This window comes from Epinephelus lanceolatus, chromosome 4, assembly GCF_041903045.1.
Source record: "Epinephelus lanceolatus isolate andai-2023 chromosome 4, ASM4190304v1, whole genome shotgun sequence".
NCBI lineage: Eukaryota > Metazoa > Chordata > Actinopteri > Perciformes > Serranidae > Epinephelus > Epinephelus lanceolatus.
In genome coordinates this window covers 10,384,423-10,405,438 of record NC_135737.1, presented here as the reverse complement: position 1 = coordinate 10,405,438, position 21,016 = coordinate 10,384,423, and the positions used below count along the sequence as shown (strand labels likewise).

General features: G+C 40.6%; 1 protein-coding gene across 2 annotated transcripts in view; it reads right to left on the bottom strand.

The window, feature by feature from the left end:
- Positions 1-357: 357 nt before the first annotated feature.
- The window catches only part of caln1 (calneuron 1), a 103,968-nt gene continuing 83,309 nt past the window's right edge, over positions 358-21,016 (bottom strand). For both annotated transcript variants that reach the window (XM_033630724.2, XM_033630723.2), the window contains exons 5-6: positions 10,341-10,497; positions 358-1,279 (exon numbers count right to left, since the gene is read on the bottom strand). In XM_033630724.2, the coding sequence (XP_033486615.1) occupies positions 1,152-1,279; positions 10,341-10,497 (285 nt within the window). In that variant the 3' untranslated portion in view covers positions 358-1,151. The remainder of the gene's footprint in view (positions 1,280-10,340; positions 10,498-21,016) is intronic.

Genomic DNA, 21,016 nt, shown 5'->3' with positions numbered 1-21,016 from the left:
ATTATTAATGTTTATTTAATAACTCTTCCCTGGCCTTGTGAATATTTTGCAAAAGTAGCCCCTGGGCAGAGCAAGTTGAGCATCTATGATTTAGACTAAATCTATTCAGGTTCTGTCGATTGGAAAACCTTGTGTTATTTTGCTCTTCCATTGTCTTTGAATGCAATGGTTTCACACTTCATCTCTGGGGGTTGTCCAAAGTCATTTGGGGAAATGTAGAAAATCACCAACTGAGGCAGAAGTAGATGAGGCAGAGTGAGAGAAAGCTGAATTAAATCACCTTGCAAAATCACTCCTGGAGTGCACTGAACACCACAGAGTGATGATATAGAACAGAGTGAACACTAAAAGGGTGGATTTTCTTTCCTTTAATAGAACACAGAAACCTTTTCTTTGCACCCTGAACAGTGTCCAGTGTTCAAACTTTCAGAGCTTCTGTGTTCATTCATGAATATCACAGGCCAAAACACCAGCCTGGAGTTAACATTTAACGTTTTGCTCGCTTGACTGCTTGGTGTGTAGGGCCGATGAACTGATGCCAGCACCTCATACCAGCCCACAGTCACAGTAGTTGAAAATAGAAAGTTGGAGAGCTGAAGTATCGTAGCACCATGGGAGCTCCAGGAGCTGTCCGCCTGATGTGTACAGATCCTTCTGCTTGAGTGGCGGCGAGCGCTGCCATCATGCCTCCAGGAACTATAATAAGAGGGCAATTGTTCTCTTTCGGGGCCCAGACTGCAGCTCTGGTAGCTCATCAGACTCCTGGTGGGTGACAGATCTGCAGACACACACGTCACATCTCGCCTGCTGGAAAAGCTCTGAACTCCTGCACTTTTTTTTGTTACATTTTTTTATTGCATCAGGGAAACAGACACGACAGAGTATCATGTGTAATGTCAGCCCTTGAGTGTCCCTGTCAGAGTAAAGGGGGAGGAGTCCTGCATCACTCCTCATGCTGGCTTCACGGTTTCATTGGACGTCACATGGAGAGGCGCCACTCGTTCAAAAAACTAAGAATAACTTTAAAAATGGATTTTGTCGATTATTTTGAGTATTATTCCTTGTAGTCCTTTTCCTATCAACAGGGATATGACCTCACCCACTGGCATGCACATGCAGGCTGGCTTGTTCCCTGTTCACAGTGGGCTCAGCTACTCCATGCCGTTCCTCAGCATCTGATTGGCTGCGATGAGCATGACGCTGATGATGAATGCCATGGCAAAGGCGCATATGAGGCTCTTCCTCACGCACGTCTGGCGATTCTTCTTTGAAGGGTGAACTGAAAGAGAAATGAGAAGGAGACAAACAGAAAGTGCTGGTTTAAAAGATGATAACACCTCTGTTTCTGACACATCTTTGAATTTATCATCTCTGCCCCCAGACAGAGAATATAATGAAGACAAACACAGAGTGCACTAACACCAGGCAGTTGGAGTGGTTCATTTATACTTTATTTACTCCTTTGGTTCAATGGTCAACTGCTCTCCCTGAGGGGAGAATTATTCCATTCAAACTTACACAACAGAAAATGCACTAAGAAACCTAAAAATGTCTTGCTCCTCTATCAAGAGATTTGCTTGTTGTTAGTTTGGAAATGTTTTAATTGTTTTTTATTGCCAATGGGTGAACAGGTTGTAATGTACCGGTAGTGTCAACAAATGAAGGGCACCCACCACAACACAGAGTCCACACATGCTGTGATTTCATATACATATTTTGCAGCCTCAAAAGGCAATGGACTTTCACTTTGTGCACTGTAGTAACTCTCGAGCCAGGGGTGTGGTCCTGGACTGCCCTCTCAAACACTCCAAGTCTCTGCTGTACCAAACTTTCTGTTACTGCTGTTACACAGATTAGACCCCTCGCTGCCACTGGCCACTAGCTTGCTGTTAACTTCAAAGCTGGGGTTTGCACTGGCTGACCTGGAGTTGCTACAGTGGCTAAGGTCTGAGTTGTCGTCCACTCTCCTACCGGGAAATTCGTGTCCTAGTGGTGGGGAGTGAGGCAAAGGGTCCGCAGGCTATGAAAGCTAGCTAATTATGGTTTCATTTGTGGTCTGGTAAATAGTGAATCCATCAAATTCAGTGTGCTATATCAAAATGTAAGTGCTCTGTGGTGCTGAAAAGAAATCCTAATGTTAGAGCTCTTTTAACAGAAAGCCAATATTACAATACAGAGATCTAAAACCAAACTTGCAGAGCTTCTGTGTTCATTTGTGAACATCACAAGGCCAACAGGCAAACCTGAGGTTACAATTTTATTTATGGTCATTTTTGAGAGTGTGCTTGTGCATTATGATCTTGGTCAACATTAATGTATATAGGAGATTGTGATGGGATGGCATCATATGATGCTCCAAAGTTAGGCTAAATTTTGGTGACGGAAACACACCACAGAGGTCCCTTCGCCTCTCACCTCAAAATATCTTAATGAAAATTGATTCTCTGGATACACAAGAGTCTCCCCTTTGCAGACATGCTCACTTTATGATTATCCCATGTAGTTTATGACACATTGCATACTGGGGTCCCCTAACAGTCTTGTAATTGCATTAATTGAGCATGACTAGAAAGCTGAGGCTCTTGTGGATTCAGTGAGCCCAATTTTATTTATGTATAATGATGTTAAGTCCCATAGTAGCCATGAGACTTGACGTCACTTTGTAAACAGAACTTTTGTGATCTCTAGGATAATCACATCCTCATGAAACTTTACAACCACAGACGAGAGACCTTGGGTATTCAGAAGATGTTGACAATAAGGGTTTCTTCAGCAGTTTTCAGAACAGAAGTGTTTGCCATCCAAATAGCCAAAAAATTAAATTCTTACAAAAATCTCTAAATGAAAGAAATTTTTGATACTAAATCACAGAATGGATTTTTCTATAGAGTTCCTAAAGATACTGGTGTCTTCATGTAGTATTCTGGAGGACTTGTGGCCATTATAAATTCTTGAGAGGTCAAAAATGCTTAAATTAGCACCACATCTGTGTAACAAATGGTATCAATCTAAAAACTGTTGTGAGGATGGGAATGGTCCTCAAATACTTCCATCATAATGTCCTAAGCCCCTATAGATGCTAAACTTTAAAAATGTGAATCTGTATCTGACCAAAACACAGTCTTTATTACAGATTTATGACTAGAAAAACTTCAAACTTCTTTGTGGCATATACTGTTGACCTGCTATCTCCCAATAAAGATGCCCCATTCCTCTTAAAAAAAGACAACAATGGCTTTATGGTGGGTCTCAGAGGGTTAAACACATAAATCAAGTCAGACTAAATACTAGAGGTGGTGAAGCAGTGAGGAGTATCACCTTCATGCTTCTTGAACAGCACTTAAATACTTGACAGCAACATCCACCTCAAGACATCAATTCTTTGTCTCCATAAAGACGAAAGACACCGGAGTGCAAGTAAATGGACATTATGCAGAAATCCAAGTCACAACCATTCACACAACAGCAGTCCAGACCCTCTCTATGAGATAATTTTCTGGTTCAATCAACCTCCGGCACCAACCGGTAACTCAGCAGCTCTTCCTCCCTGCAGTGGGTCGTCGGACTGCGAGGGGCTGAAATGATTTTACCCGGCCGCGGTAATTAGGGGAGCTGGGCCAATGAGCCACAGCCACATGGCTCACACACTCACTTGCTCTATTTTTAACTCTCAATTCAAGAAGCACTGAAGTCATCAAAAATGCCTCTTGACTGCTGTTCCAAAGAAAATGCAATGTGGAAAGTAGGACAGAAATTGCTACATCTTTCTTGGCTGAGGCACTGAGGCAGTGTCATTAGTTGGCACTCTCCTGTTAAAAAAATACTATTCCAGACTCTCACATCGTATAAAACATGACGTGACGTGATGTTTTAGCCAAATGGATTATCTAAGAATGAACTTTGAGCCAATAAGCAAGGTTATGTAACTCAGCACTGGATGAAGCTTTTATTTTGGTCAATGTTTGTACACAAGTCATGCTGCACAATATGTTTTTTTTTTGGTTTTGCAAATATCTTTTTCAGGAACCCCATGCTCACACTCGTAATTACTCACATTCACACCTTGAAGCTGACTAGTACAACCACAGGCTCATCTGTTGGCTGTTGGAGCAACAGTTTCAAAATGCAGGAAGTAGACATGTTTTCACTTTCTCCTCTCAGTCACATCCTGCTGGGGTAAAAACTGAAGCAGTGATCTCCCAGTCGCAAGTTGCTTCCCTAATTTATACAATAATATTAATAATCTGGTGATTTTGAGGCTAATGCTGCTGTGAGACGACACAAACATCCAGCCATAAACTTGAGATGTTACAATATCAGTTTTTACTTCCTGATTATAATACCTAAACTTGTGTATCTACTGACACCAAGTTCTGATCCAATGTCATTGTGTTAAAAAATAAAAAAACAGTTGTATACTACTAACCCAATTCCATATCAAGAGGCTGAATAAAAAAAAAAAAAGATGGAGCAAAGGCCATTAAAACTATGTTTCTAGATCACAGCGCTCTGGAGATACTGACCTGCCATTTGAACTCTGCAGAAGGGGTGGTCAGCCAGTGCCTACACTGGTATTTTGCTCAGTGTGATGTCATTTCTTGGAGAGCCTTTACACTCTTTAAACGGTTACGTAAGTCAATAAACCATAATATTTGAAAAAAGTACAGAAATTTTGTCACAGATTAAAAAAAAAATCATCTGATGTTTTTTCATCACATTTCACAAAATAACACACAAAACACATTGATCCAATAAATTATGAAATGTGAAAACACCTAAAAAAAACCCTTTAGTATTATTATTATTATTATTATTATTATTATTATCATTATTATTTAAGTTAATTGAACTATTTACAATATTTAGTTTTCTTTGAGATGTGTTTTTTTAATGAACAGATTGCAAAGGCTTTTTGATTAATTTCTTTATTTATTTCTCTGGCACCACACATTTTTGCACGCTTTTGCACGGCATCTAACATAATGACATTATCACAAGTTTACAATGCAGTGACACAGAAGACAGGATTCTTAGCTTTCTGTAGCAACAAGAATGAATGTTAGAGATATTATATCTTTCATTTTACACAATTATGCAAGCATTGATATCCTGCAGCCGTTACTGGGAAATACAGGTGCCACTGCTTGCTGTCAGCATGTTTGCACCACACATAGGCCATGGTAACATAACTGAGTTGATGACCCAGGAGACAAATGCCTTACCTTTCTGCTGCAAACAGCATGAATGATCTGGCTATTATGGTTTTGATTTTAAATTGACTTAAACAAGATTATACAACAATCGCCTGCAGCTGTTTTTAAAGGGTTAACAGAAGTCAAACCACCTGGGATGACATTATGTAACTGTTTTATAATTCTAAGTTTTTCAAGAATTTTGTAGGATTTTGTGTCATTTCCTTGATATTCATGCAGCTGGTTTAAATTTCAGGTATCTATCTATAGTTGTATAAGTCAGGGTGAGTTGAACAGAGTGTCAATGGAAAGAGCAGCTGTGTTCAGCTGCTAGCTGGACTGTGAAGATGGGAGGAGAGTTGTGGTCTAGACATTAGTTCTCAGTCCAGTCGCCTGAACCTGCTGTCAGCCTCATAAAACACCTCCTCAGCCGCCCAAAGTAACCACACCACTGCCAAATATCCACAAAGGGTTTTCTTCAGTGGACCACTGTGGTCATGAAGGTAATGAGGTGGATGCTGGTTTCCAGGCTGCTGACTTATGGCTGTCGACATTCACTTGTGCTCCAAATTCAGTTGAGCTACAGGTCAATTAGTCAACTGTGTAAAAAGTGTACAGATATTAACTACCTTTAATGTATTGATATGGTGACTGATTTGAAAACCTGGCTAATAAACAAACTTGCAAAATGTCACTCAGATGAACAGGTACTGACCAGGAAGAGACTCAAAAAGACCACAAACAGATGCAAAGGAACTGCAAAGAGACACACTAATATCCACAAAAACTGGAAAAACAACAAAGAGACACAAAACAATCACAAAAAGATGCATGTTGACTACAAAGAGACGTAAAACTCTTGGTGGTGGGGCCCTTTGCATATCTGTGCCAAGGGGCCAATCGTCTCATATTCCGCCCACGGCCAATGGTCCCTTCCCTACTTCCTGCTACCCTAATTCTATTGTCCTTGCACTTGGACCACACCCATCTTCAAATTCGGCCTTAAACGTGATCTCAACTGCACACCCGTTAAGTTTCATGACAATGTCTAGCGGTTTCTGTGGTAGTTCCTGCTCTCCGGGAACACATTTTGTCTTGGTGACACATACACACACAGACTCACAAGGCGAAAACAATACCAGTTTGTAGTGATCACAAACATGTACAATCCGAACATATTGTTGAGATGGGGCTCTTAAATCTATGCACCTGTATGGCAGCTGTGACATTCATGGATCAAAGTTGATTTCCACACTTGCGTCTGGCTGCCAGGCACTCCCTGGACAGCTGCTACTCCTACATGTTTCTCTGCGCTTTACGCTATTGGTGTAATTTGCTCAGCAATGAATCAGTGCCTGGTGAACTTCTATGGATCGGTGGTTACACTCTTTATTCTGTTGTTTTTCAGCTCCACACCATATTGATTCCAGAGCGAGCTGAAGCCAGAGGGAAATCAAGTGCCTCTTATGCTACCTCATATACCAGTAAGCTGAAGCAATAAGCACCAGAGTAGCATGATGAATTGTGCTCAGTATGAATCGCACTGTGACAAGATGTATTGATTTCTGCATGACTGAACACATTTTGGTGTCCCTGTGTGGCAGGTGGTGCTCATGGATCCAGGGCCAAACAGTTGTGATTGCTCTGTGTGATCCTGCAGTGGTCAGCTTTCATCATAAACCCAATAGGAACATCATGTTGTCATCACTCCACACCAGTTTTAAGACCCTGATAAAGTGCTGGCACAATCTCTGTCATTCCTCATTGACACTGGTGTTAGCCAAGTAAATTCCCTGTAGGATGATTCACAGGCAGGTGGTGTTTGGTGAAGAGGGACATCAGGAACCATTCGGCCTCTCAGCATCATTTTAGCCAACACAAGAAATATACACGACCTTGACTAGAAGAGAAAATCTCAGTGCAATGGAATTTCACACATTCAGTATTATTAATCCTGCAAACACTTCTGATGAGGACAGTCACACTGCATAACAAAGTAGGTTGGGACCCTGCTCGACCATGCTGCCTTCAGGATATGTGGGAACTGGGAACGTTATGACTCAGCCATTCCTACACCCCGAATTCATGTGATTAGTGTTGGAACAAAATGGATGCCAGGGCATTTTTTAGGCTGCTTTCAAAACACTCATATCATCAGTCAAGGTAGACACGCAATCAATAATGTGTCACAAAATACAGCTTAACATGCACATTTTCCAGTGTGACATTATTTCTACAGCATTAGTCAGCGCTGAACTGAAAATGAGAAAAAGAGGGCCACAATTGGGGCAAAGAATTAAGATTAATACTTTAAATTTTAAATTTCTCATTTACAATCTCCACATTAATAAAAAATCCCCCTTCAGTAATCACCAGCATGATCGATCTGTTTTAATACTGAGGCTTTCCAATCAAGTCTTACTGGTAAACAACAAAGAGAAACTAGAGAAGTGCCCTCAGCAGAGTGCTAATGTCCACCAAGCAGCTGGCCGAGCTGGTCGTGGCTGCCTCAGACAAATCTTGCTATCAGGCACTTTCTGTAAAATATAGACACAATATAATTATGGGGCTAAATGTGTGTATTAATGTGTGTATTAATATTAATAATTAAAACACAAGCACAGATCTTTGATCCATATAATTCATAACTGGATTTTTAATGGTATTAATTTTGTCTGTGCAAAAGACAGAACAAAACTGGGTTGCAGCTGAAATCCGTGGAATTGTCCCTCCCAGCTCCCTTACAGTAAACATGGCAGAGAAGACAACAAAAACAAGAATTAGTTAATGTCGTAATGTGCCTAACTTTGGTGTATCATAACCTATCGAACGTGGAGTTAATCTGCAGATGCTCCACTTAAGATTGAGACCAAACTTTTCTGTGGATGTCAGTTTTGGAGCCATGATGAAGGCCAACATGTGTCCTCCAGCAGACAGTGAAGCTTGTTGTTTTAGCCATGACGATTTCTAGAAATCGGCCATTACCAGCTGGTTAAAAGGAGTGAGGAGTCAACAGTCAATGACGATATAAAACAGTCACCAAAACAAGTTTTTCAACCATTGTGAATCACAGCAACCATGACAGGTCCTCGAGCAAACAGTCACACATGTGTACACAAAATATTAGGCTGACTGGCCCTGAAGTATTCAAGATGAGATATGGACAGATGGATACAAACTCTAACACTCACACACATGACCCCCTCCAGGCTCACGCCTGGTTGAGACAACAAACCGGAGATCGAACGGCGAGACGTGCGTGGACGTGTTAAGAGGGCAGTGAGAGGTAAATTAATTAAAGTAACAATGCTGATTTGAACATATCTCTTGGCAGGTGCTTTACAGCAACAAGCATCTGCTCAGCTGAAACCAAACAGATGCTCGTTAACATGGAGCCCTGCACATATGTTGTTAATATGGAACTGCCTGGGCTGCATACTGAGCACTGTGACACTAGGCCACCTATCTTCTAGAATGTTTTATATAAATCTCATTGATTTTTGGCCTTTCTCTTCAATCATTTTAATAAATGTGTTTCTGTCAAGACCCCAAAGCACAAAAGACACACAAGGCTGACTCAATGAATCTGAATTCAAACCAGGCACATGAAACAGAAATACTTTAAGGTCCAGTGTGCAGGATTTAGGGGGATATATTGGCAGAAATTGAATATAATATAATTGGTATGTTTTCTTTATATAATAGAAGACATGCTTTACTTTGCTATACCTGAAAATAGGAATAATTGTGTTTTTATTACCCTAGAATAAGCTGTAAATGTCTACATTTGAAGCGGGTCCTCGTCCACAGAGTCCACCATGTTGCCCCACCATGTTCCTACAGTAGCCCAGAACGGACAGACCACACAATGGCTCTAGATAGGGTCATTCGTATTTTTGCATCAGCTCCAGCAGTTGGAAGCCCTTCCTCGATATGCAGAGTCAGAAAAACACTGATTTTTTTAACATGAAACTGCTTTATTTGGTGTTTTTTTTTTCTGGTTTAAATCACTGGGTCCGTTTGTTTTGGAGAAGATGAGACCTTTGAGGTTAATTTAGCTCCAGGTACAAACCTCCTAAACGTCTGGATCTTAAGTTATCAGCGATAACAGGTGAGCACACATTAGCAGTGGCCCATCTGTGATAAGCTAAACAGCCTCAGTAAAACACTGATTTGTATTGTGAAACTGTTTTTCTTCTGTGTTTTTACTGGTTTAAATCACCAGGTCCATTTGTTTTGGAGAGGAGGAGATCTCTGCAGATAATTCAAGTCCCAGTAAAACCTCCTGAACAATGAACACTGAAGGAATCCTAACCAGGAGCTCACGCTTGGCACTAGGGTTGCAGCAATATAATGGTTTCAAGGTATACTGTGATATATAAGTTGACAGTTATCATAGCGTGTACATTTGCTTATCTACAATATTGAAAAAAAATGTAACTGGATGTTTAGCCTCCCCTTCATTTTAGTTATTGTCTAAGAGGAGACTTTTTACACATACTGCCAATGGAAAAATGGTTTCAAGTTTCGATTACAGTAATACAACATTTGTTTAACCAATGAAAATCCATCCATTTGTATTCCTTTAAGCATCATTCTGACTGATAACAAGATAAATTCTTTAATACTCACATCATCTCATATCATTTCAACCCTGCTTGGCACATGAGAGAAGTTTCACCTGGTTGCAATATGCAGCTCTCATCACAAGATGCCTCTGACACAGTGCTTCTTTAAAATGTCTTAAAAAAAAAACAAAACTTCCCATTGTTACAGCGAGACATTGAAAAAGTCCTAGAATACCCTCTGTTGCTGTGATATCTATAAACCTTGGATGGCTAGTTTTGCACAGTGAGGTCATACATATTTCATCGGCATCACTTCTGAACTGGTGACCGGCTGACGCTGGTCCCCACCAACGTCCCAAATCACTAAATCAGCAGATGTGCTGTGACTCTGTTGGCTGTAGATCTTGATGAGAGAGCTCAAATTCTTCCTGACAGCGTGGATTACTTTTCCTCCTACAACACACACACACACACACACACACACCGCAGAATGTACGTCTATGACACTGACACACACGCACAGGCACACACACTTGTGTAAGTGTCTGTGTGTGAAGTAGGCTCAGGGACTTTCGCTCACCTCCCTCAAACTCCGTCTGACAGTTTCCAGAGTTTTCCTTCAGGCTCTCCTCCTCGTTGATGATGATGTTCTCAATGTCCTTCATGGTCAGGTGATCGCGGAAGGCGTAGAACAGGATGTGTTTCAGCTCCTCCAGGGTGATTTGCTGCATGTCGAACTGCAGGGGGACAGAGATGAGAGGAGGAGATATTTTTAAAAAGAAAAACCATTTTCCTTTCACAAAAATAAACTGTGTGTAGTTCTGCAGTATGCCTGGCGGGGTGGCATATTAACCAAACCAGTAATAATTGGCGCACTCGTGTGACACAACTCTTCCACAATTTTAGAACTGGAGTACAAGCTTCAATAAACCAACACAAATAAAGCCTCCATCACAGTGTCACCCTGAGCAGTGCAACACAAAAATCTCAGTGCATTTCTGCTGCCAACATTTGACAGTAAATAATGTACACTGTAAGTATATAAAAAAAAGCTCAGATGCATAAATCATTACGCATGTTCTAGTAATTCTTACCATGCACATTCCAGTACCACTTACAGACGTCGCTCTAATGCTTTCAATTTAATCAGAGTGTCGCATGAAGCTGATGCGTTGATTAAATTGAATGCGCAGCAGTTATAGCCTGAGAGTGAGTGATTTATTCTTCAGTTTCAGCATTCACACAATTCAATTCAAACAATGGCGCACACACATAAAACAGACACACCACAACTTGTAAAAAAGAGGTTTGAAGGTGAGAGCAAAGACCAACTATTACGTTTTCAGAAGTTCACGTCACCAAGGGCCTGACGGCATGGGAATCGGGAACTGATTCCAAATTGGAATCAGAATCATTTGCCTTCGAGCTTATTAATTCCTTTTATCAATAATGGCATGTTTTTCTGACAGTTGCAACACAATGTCAAACTTATGTGTCTCTGCTGCTAGAAACGTGCAACAAGAAGGTCCAAAGCATGGCTTCATTTCACGACAAACTATGGCAACAGTGCTGCTTGTAATGTCTGTAAAATAATCGTTTCAAATAAGGGGGAAACACCAGAAATGCTAAATGCTAAAACATCTTTCTACACAACGTCGTGTATTTGACACTCTATGCGCAAATTCCACTGCTGCTTCCCAACCGAGCAGCACATCCACTACAGAGGGGTAAATATTGTGTTATAATAACATTAGCTCAACGCAGGCAGGCTTAGCAGAGGTTTCCTTTAACTATGAAAATCTAAATGAAAATGAAAGCTGTACAAATATTCTCTCATTTTATCCATTTTCAGTGGAGACAGGTGAATGTTGATCCTACTGTCCTGTTCGGTTAGACTCAGCTCACTCCTCTACCTGGCACAGCTTTACAGGCTTCACCGGTCCAACTCAGTCATTGTTGTGCATATCCATCCATCCATCCTCTGTACAGCTTATTCTGTTCAGGGTCGCAGGAGGTATAGTTGCATCCCAGCATGCACTGGGCAGATGGCAGGGACTGTAACAGCTACTTAATACTATGGGAGAAGAGCACAAAAAAGACCCAGCCACCTGGTGGGTTCAATGCCAGTGTGTTTTAACCTTACAGCCACTCTGCTGCTTGGTTGAGAGGCGTTCAGGGATAGATAGAGATGTCCCAAATAATCAGTCCATGTCTCTCCAAAGCCTGTCAGGCCAATCAGGAGTCAGAGACGACCCCTTCCTCCACTGTGTGACGTCAGTCCTGATGTCTTCTTGTTCGATATTTCCCTCATACTAAACCTGTCGAAACGGTTTCTGTCACGCATACAGCTTTGGACTTATTTGCTAATTCTGTTGTATCTATAAACCATCATGGAAAGCAAACAACCAGTGTTTATTATCAGCGAGTCATCTGGTGTGTACAGCATGTAGAGCATTTCATCAATAGCCTGATAAAATGAGCTGTGTTTACTGAGTCAGTAATCATGAGAGGGTATGTTGATGCCAACATTCAGAGTGATTCAGAGGAATTCAGGCCCTTCACCTGCTTCTGGACTTTGTGATGATATTTAGTTCATCCTCTGTCAGGTTTGTATCACATTAGCTCATTTCCCTGCCACTGAAGCCCGTTGTCTCTGTTTGGCTGAAATGTGTTGCTGCTTTTACGCCGCTTGTACATATAGAAACTTAAATCCCTTTTATTTTATCACTGCTGTCAGGGAATTGATAAGATTTTATTAATACCAATGCCATTATGTATTTGGTGCATTAGTATGACTCTTAATCGGTTTCCTTATTGATTCCCAATCAATGTTGTGTGTGGGGAAAAAATGTAGGCCTTCAGCATGACCACAACTGTTTTATTATCTATGAGTGCGAACACAGAGTAGAAAATAAAAGCTCCACTGTTTAACTATTTTCTGCTAAGCCTGCCTGCGTGGCACTAACGTTGTTGTCACAGGATGTTTATCTGTGACTAGAGTGTCAAATACATGGTATTTCTTGTATTTAAGCCCATGTTGTGTAGAAAGATATTTTAGCATATTGCTGGTGTCTCCATCCTTACTTTAAATTATCATTTTCCAGACAGAGCAGGCTGCACTGTTGTCATCTTTATTTGTGAAATCAAGCCACAATTTGGACTGTTTCTTCCTCTCCACCATGATTCCTTCTTGTCTTTTCAGCAGCATAGAAGCATGAGTTTGACATCATTATTTTGTAATGTGCAACTGTCAGAAAAACAAAAAACAGAAACTGATAAGCTCGGAGGCACATGATTCAAACGGATTAAACAATTTGGCACCAGTTCTTAACTGGAACCAGTTGAGAATCTTATTTTTTTTTTGAGCCAGTTTTGAGGGATGTTGTATGCTGTAAAGCCCTCTGAGGCAAACTGTGATTTGTGATATTGGGCTTTAAAAATAAAAACTGAATTGAAATTGGAAGTCTAATACAAATTTTGAAACAGAGTCAGTGAGTCTAATCTGTGATATCAAGTCAAATCTTTAAACACTGCTTTAAAGCCACAGTGTGTAGGAATTTCTCCCATCTAATGTTGAAATCATATCTTGCATTCAAACAGATAGCGCACTCTAGCGCCTCACTGTTTCAAATACGTATTGCAACAACGGTAGCCGCTGTGTACCAAAAAGCTATGATAACACTGATGAAACCATGTCATCCGATACTACATGGAGTATTCATTCAGGCTCCTACACAGACACACGCGACGCAAGCTGACAAACCCCCTCCTCACCATGCTGGCTGTGTTTACAATGTAGGACTGTTGGGGCGGGTGTAAATCGAAACAAACCAATCACATCTTGTCTTTTGACAACTGACAAGTGGCTCAACCTCACACACCTCATCCCTCTCCTCGCATTACTGCGCCGCTAACAACTGTTAGTGGCCAGAGGCACTACTGCCGCATAACAAAGTCCCACTCTTTGAGCATAATGCAGGAGGCAGCGTGACCGGCAAATTAAAAAAACAAGGGTCAGCACTGGGGTTGCCTTTCCCAGGTGGAGAGAGCTGCTGAAGGAGAAAGGTAATACAATCACAGGCCAGCGCTAACAGCGGCTAACAGTGGCGCAGTGATGTGAGGAGAGGGATGAGGCTGTTAACAACTGGCCGCTAACAGCGGCTAAGAGCCAACAGCGGCGCTGGCCTGTGATTGCATTACCATTCTCCCTCAGCAGCTCTCTCTACCTGGGAAAGGCTACCCCGATGTGGGCCTTCGTTTTTTTAATTCGCCGGTCACGCTGCCTTTTCTATTCCCTTTTGCGCTTTCTTGGCGACAAGGATTCCATCTCCCATGATGCTGCATATGCATGATCCTGCATTATGCTCAAAGAGTGGGAATTTGTTTCAAATTTGCCAGGGTAGTAGCGAAGCGCCTCTTGCTCCTCTCCTTCAGCTCCTCAGTCATGCAGCGCTGGCCTGGCTCTCAACAAAAACGCCGAAGGCGGGGCTGTATGTCCCACAGACGACTTACCCGCACAATGTACAAACAAATCCGAAATTCTCCTTTTACGAGAATAAGTCAGATTATTGGTGGAGGTAACAGTACACCAGTGATGACATATTTATGAATGCAGACATCAATTTTTGCCAATAAACAACTGAAAATGTTACACAATGTCCCTTTAAACAAAAAAAAGGTAAAAAATGATAGACCAAGGTGAATGCACTGGCAAATGACAGTATTACAGCAGTTGGGAATACTGACACATTTTACAGGTGTTAACAGTTCAACATAGTCTCACAGAACTGCGTAAAATTAATACAACCTCTGAACAACACATAACATGTTGGTGGCACGAAATCTGTGAAAATTATGTGCTGGCAATATGAAAAGAATGCAAAGTCTATTTCAAGTGGTTATGGATTCATTGTTAAACAGTCACAGTTAAATCTTTGTTAAAAAACAAAAATAAAAAATAAAGTTAATTTAGAAAAAAACGATCATGGCTTTGGTTTTGATATCTATGTACGGTATGTAAGAGACATAAACCTGTGTAAAGTACTGTGTGTAGTTGCAGAACATAGACAGTGGTCTCCTGGTTGAAAGTCCATGTGCCAGCTAACGTTAGCCATTAGAGTGATCTTACAAAAAACAATAAGCCATAAAATTACTATTCAGCTTTTTTTTTTTTTTTTTTAACAAAGCCAGTTAAACTATAAACAGCCATACATGTTCAAACCTTTGTCAGTGTGTTGTCACAAGTTATATTGTCAAAACAAGATTAATAAAAGCCTTGGAGCTACGTTAGCATAACACTATGCTATATACTATAATAGTAATAATGATAATGGTTTACACACGTCTTCAGAACCAATTTGCTGATGGGTAGAGACAAACAAAAATCCAAAGGCACAGATTAACAAAACTGTCTGCACAGCTAGTGAAATACCGAGGATATGGATTGACAAAACTGCTCGCAAGGATTTTGAATGCAGGTTTACTCAGTTTTTTGGTTGTTTTTTTACATGTGACCCCAGAGAAGCTCCACACTGACAGTTAATACTTCTGAAATAGGTTTTGTCTGGCGTGTAAAAGGAATTAGACTTCCACTCAAGCAGCTCTGGAGTTGATCTACATAGACTGAAATGGACATCCTGGCTTTGAGAGATAAGCTGATGATTATAGCCTATTGATGGAATGGCCTTGGAATTTTTACAGGTAGAATAAACTTGAATCCAATTAATTCCTCATGGTAAAAAAATAAATAAATAAAAAAATCCACTTTTCAACACATTCTGATCTTCAAATCTCGGAGTACAAATGTAGCACTCAGCAATATTGCAATGAGCGATGCACATCCAACAGAGAAAGAGGGATAACATTCACTCTGCTTCTTGGCAAGCCCACTGGGTAGATAATTACATAAATCACTGCATACATCACACTTGGACATAAATCACACTTACCATCAACACCATTTGTTATCTCTCGAACTCAGAGTGAGCTAATGACCACACACACCAATCACGCCTCAAATGTTAATCAGCCGCCATAAAGATTCATTATCTAAGCTAATTAAAAGTTGGGGGTCAACGTTTCATCTTTGGTTAGCCGGATCATCATTAATCAGTGGAGAAAGTAAATGTAAATGTTGGCAAGACAAAGGTAAAATAAAAGGCACATAATAATGGAGTCATAAATCACATGTGCTTTAGAGAAATGTAAATGAAGAGCACGATCAACGATTATTCCACCTGTCGGCTGTATCAACATGCATATGTTAACATTAAAAGGAGTTCTGCAGAGTCTATCAGATAGGACTGTGTGTTTAGTTTTGGATTGAAGAAAATGTTGCTGCTGCAGGTTGTTGCAGAAAAAGTATAGGGGAACATTCAAACAACATATCATTAGAGCTCCTTTCTCAAACATTATTACTGCAACTCCAGGTATGTCTAGAAGTGATACTGCTATTACGTACTACTACTGTTATTACACTTCAACCTATTACTGCTAGTATATGGACCCCCTAAGAGGGCACTGGGAGAATACACTGGATGGGTAAAAAAAATGGGGGAGAAAAAAACAGATGTGTTGATAAAAAAGATAAATACTTTCCCCCTACTATTCTATACTATTCCCCCAAGAAACTTTTGCATTCCATGTGCACCCCTTACAGCAGCCCAAAGGAGTGTCCATACTGTTGCACAGTAACTCGCTGCCTCCAGTCACCTCAATGAGGGGACGGTGGCAGAGGCGAAGCAGGTTTTGAACAGGACGGTAAAGGTATGCAACACATTCTCTCTCTGACCACGTCACATATTGTGATTTTGGTCATGGACGTTCCATGTCCACCTACGACGTGCAAGGTATCCTGGGTGCGTGGGTTGTTGATGTTCTGGGACACCATGTCAAGTTCTGCCTGTGATGTGCGTTGTCTTCTCTCAAGATATACTTCTGATTTATACTTTTGTGAACATTGCTCTCTTGGGTGAAAGTTGGTATTTGTTGGACTAATTCACCATCCCTCCTGCCCACCACACCTGAACTTTCGCCAACTTAGCTTTCGTCCTTGTCCCACAGCGTTTCCCCCTCGACACTGCCAGGTGCTGTTAAACTACAATGGCAACCAGCTGCGTATCATGCCGAAGTTAAAGGACGCATTTTTACTGTTGGTTTTGGACGCCGCAAGTAACTGCCCAAGTGCCAAATTTAGACGATTTCAGAGTGAGACCGGACTCGGGTAAGTGGTTGCTGCATGCTTACACGAATGCACGCAGATTTTGCTCTGCTGCAAAGAGTTCACCATGTTGAACTTCTGGCAGTTGCTGCCTGGCTTTGGCCAGGCAAATAACGGGTCTCACGGAAGCAGAAAGAAGAAAAGATATTGTTTGTGTCTGCATACCTGGAATCATGGTGCTAGCAACTTATCGGGACAACCAAAAGAAAAGGTAACATTTCCTCAAACTTTAGATGAGTGGTAAGTTGTCCTTATGTGTAAGAATCTTTTGTAATTTCAGTGATTTGTCCAGGGTACACCCTGGACTGGTCGTGACACATAGAGACAGATGACCATTTATACTCACATTCACACCTACGGGCAATTTAGAGTCACCAATTAACCTAACCTGCAAGTCTTTGGATTGTGGGAGGAAGCTGGAGTAACTGGAGAAAACCCACACTGACACGGGGAGAACATACAGACTCCACACAGAAGGGCTCCTCCACCCCAGGGTTCAAAACAGGAGCCCTCTTATTCTGAGATGACAAGCTAACCACTGCACCACCATGCCACCTTTAAGCAGAAAAAAAACTGCTTTGCCATGCCACTGCTAAAGGGAAGACAGAAGTTTCATCTTTTTCCTTTGTAAAGCCTTTTGTTAAAAATGTGATGCAATTGGATGCTGCTACTGAGACAAAGATTACTACATATACAGTATTGATCTTTTTTTAAAAGAGTTGTACTTTTGGGATTAAATGTAGTACTGTATCAGGGTTGAGGTGATCAAAAGCTATACATTTTTTGGCCATAATACTGACAGGTCTTGTATTGCTGACTCCACTAATGAAACAAAGAAAACCTCAGCTCCTTTAACTGCAATTTGTTAGCACATCCAGGAGTGATGTTTCATGCTAATGCTCCTCTTGAGACTGTTCATTTTCATTGGTCCTTAAAAGGTTTTTGGATGTGCGCGACTATTATGCTTTTTGTGACTCCACTAATGTCTACAAATCACAAAATCACACTTGATAAAATTTAGAAACTTTGACACACTTGGATTAATAGTTGAACATCTTCCAGAGACCTTCCTGTCCTTGTCTGCTGAGGAGTATTAAACTTTATGAGGGCATTACACGCTTACATCACAAGATGTCTTACAGTGAAACAATCAGTATTCAAGTGAAGGTGTTCTGATGCTAATGAGCTGCAGCGCACTGTTTAGATAGCAATCATCACTGGGTCCCCAGAGCTCAACATCCACCACCAGACACATAAACTCTGCATAAATCCCATAGGGTCTATGTGTGTGTAATTGTTCACATCTATCTTATTTCACTCATCATGTGAAGCAGCATAAAACAGATGTTTTTGTTTTTTTTCCAGAAACAGACAACAGAGCTCTACTTTCTCCCCTCATCTCCCTCGGGGGAACAGAGAAAGAATGAAACGTTAAACAGACACATCCACCCTGAATGACCCTGCAGCATCTGCCACTTAAAGTCACAACCAGCTCCTGTGTCACTTCCCCCTGTGGGAGACAGGTCGGCGACCTAATTGTGTTTACTTGCCCTTCGCGCAACCTTGCTGCTGCTAACGTTGCCATCGCTGGCGGACATCAAGAGTCTGCCCAAGCTTCATTTGCCAGGGAAAAGAGGGACGAGCTGGAGGATAGATTCATTCACTGAGCACTCCAGTGGCAGATAAGAAAAAGCCATTTTATTTTCTCCTTCCACATCCCACTGACTTGCTCAGACTGTATTCACATTCAAGCATGAAGTGACCTTTATGGGAGGATATGGTGAAAGAAAGGGGAGCAGAAAAGAATGACGCCTGTGGACCTGAAGTGACGCAGATAAAAAAGATTTTTAGTAGGACCCCCAGTGTTGTGTGACCTACAGTTTTATACTGAACCCCATGCACAGAGAGGGAACCTGCAGTAGTCTTCTTTGTAACACAATCTTGACTGAAGTTCAGTCCTAAGTGTAATCACATGCCTCAAGGAGAGGGGCTTTTAATGGAGACTCTGGAAAAGTTTGGAAATGTCACATACTGTTAAGACCTGCTGTGGTTAAAGCTCAGAAGGACACTTGTAGTGAAACAACACAGAATCCCACACAAAGAGATTCAAGTGTTGAATCTCCTTTCTCTGAACTGATTTACTCATCAACGTGTATTTAAAAGAGTTTCCACAACATCAACAAGATAAAGAAGACTCCAACTCTAATCTATAACACCTGATAGGGGTTTAAATTGCTAGTTTCATCACAGCACAATATCATATCCATTATTTTCACAATGATACGATATTTGCTGATATCACAAAGTCTGCCACAATACAATTTGACTCAATTTAGAGGCCTGTGATCCATATGAGACAATATCAGTAAATATTAGGGCTCTGACAAATGTCTTTTGTTTTTACATTCAAAGTGTCTGGTGAGGTTTTGGTGTGAAACTTTGAATGTCTGTTGTCATAGTTTATGATATCATTACCCTAAAAATACATAAAAAAAAAAAATCCTTGAACAAAATCCTCAATTTGAATGGAGTGATTTATTGCATTAAATTATTGTTTTTTTTTTAAAAAAACTAAATGAACTTTCTTTAATGAATAAATATATTTTATGCGATGATAAAGTTTTTGAAAGGCTAAATACCAACAAATATGGATTAAAGAATATTTCTTTAGATAAAAATGTGTATTTTGGACATGAATACATCTATCTTTTTTTCCATTAAATTTTGGCTTTTGGACTCCCCTCCTACACAATCACCACTGGAATTTAATTCTACAAATAGTATATTACTAATAATATTGGTGGGAACTGTGCAGAAATACTTTCACATACACAAATATCGTAATAAATAAAACAAAGGAAATAGTAAGGGCTCAATTTAAAAAACTAAAAATTAGATTAAAAAAGGGAAATAAAAGAGTAAAAAGAGTAAAAAGAGTAAAAGCCAAGGATTCTTGCCTAGCAGGGACTGAAAGCCAAGGAGAAAAGATGGGTTTTCAGTAATGTTTTAAAGTGCTCAACAGACTGTGCAGCTCTAACCTGGAATGGTAGGCTGTTCCACAGCTTTGGGGCCGCCACTGAGAAGGCTCTGTCCCCACAAGTAGAGAGCCTGGACCGAGGTACTGCCAGGAGCAGCTGGTTTGACGACCTAAGTGCTCTAGAAGTACTGTGAGGCTGTACAAGCTCTGATAAATAAGACGGTGCCAGACCATTTAAACACTTAAAAACAATTAATAAATCAAAGCTTCTAACTTTTCGATACAAACCTTGTAAATATCCTCATTGTTATTTTTCTTGGCAGCTTGCCACTATCTAGCTACAAAATTCAAAATAAGGACATATCTTTCTTAAAGATGATAAGCATTGTGTTTTTACTTTACGCTGATGATACTGGAATGTTGATCACTGAATCGATACATCCAGATCCATGTATCATTTAATTTCGTTCATTTGACAAGATTTCAAATACAGCAGTAAAACAAACACAGGCATAGGTGAAATTGTCAAGGATGACATGATAAAGTCAAGGATTTATTTTAGTCATGGTCCCTGATGGTCCATCCAACCCTCCACTGCACAACAAGACAGAGACAGCTATACACAGCGACTGCACCCACAGATGTACATGCCAATAAAAAAACCACAGTACACATATGTATATTCTTTTTTTAAAGAAACACGATTTCAATGTGCAACTATGACCTTATTTGGAGATGCTATCCAGCCTCTGTTTGACCATTTTCTTAGAGGCTTGTGGATTTTGCACCTCCTTTATTAGAAGAGGCAGTTGGTTCCACTCTGTAGCACTGGCATAAGCACCCCTTATATAGCAACAGGAATATCTAAGACGCTGGTCTCATTTTGACTACACTGTTTTTAGTTTAATATGAGCAATCACACTTGCACACTGTTCTAATATAGAATCACACTGAACGTTATAAGAGTTTTTCTTTTCTTAGATTAATAAGTATTTCTTCTGAGTTACTGGAAAAAAACACTTTGTGAAAGTGAAAACAAATCTCAACAAATGGATATGGG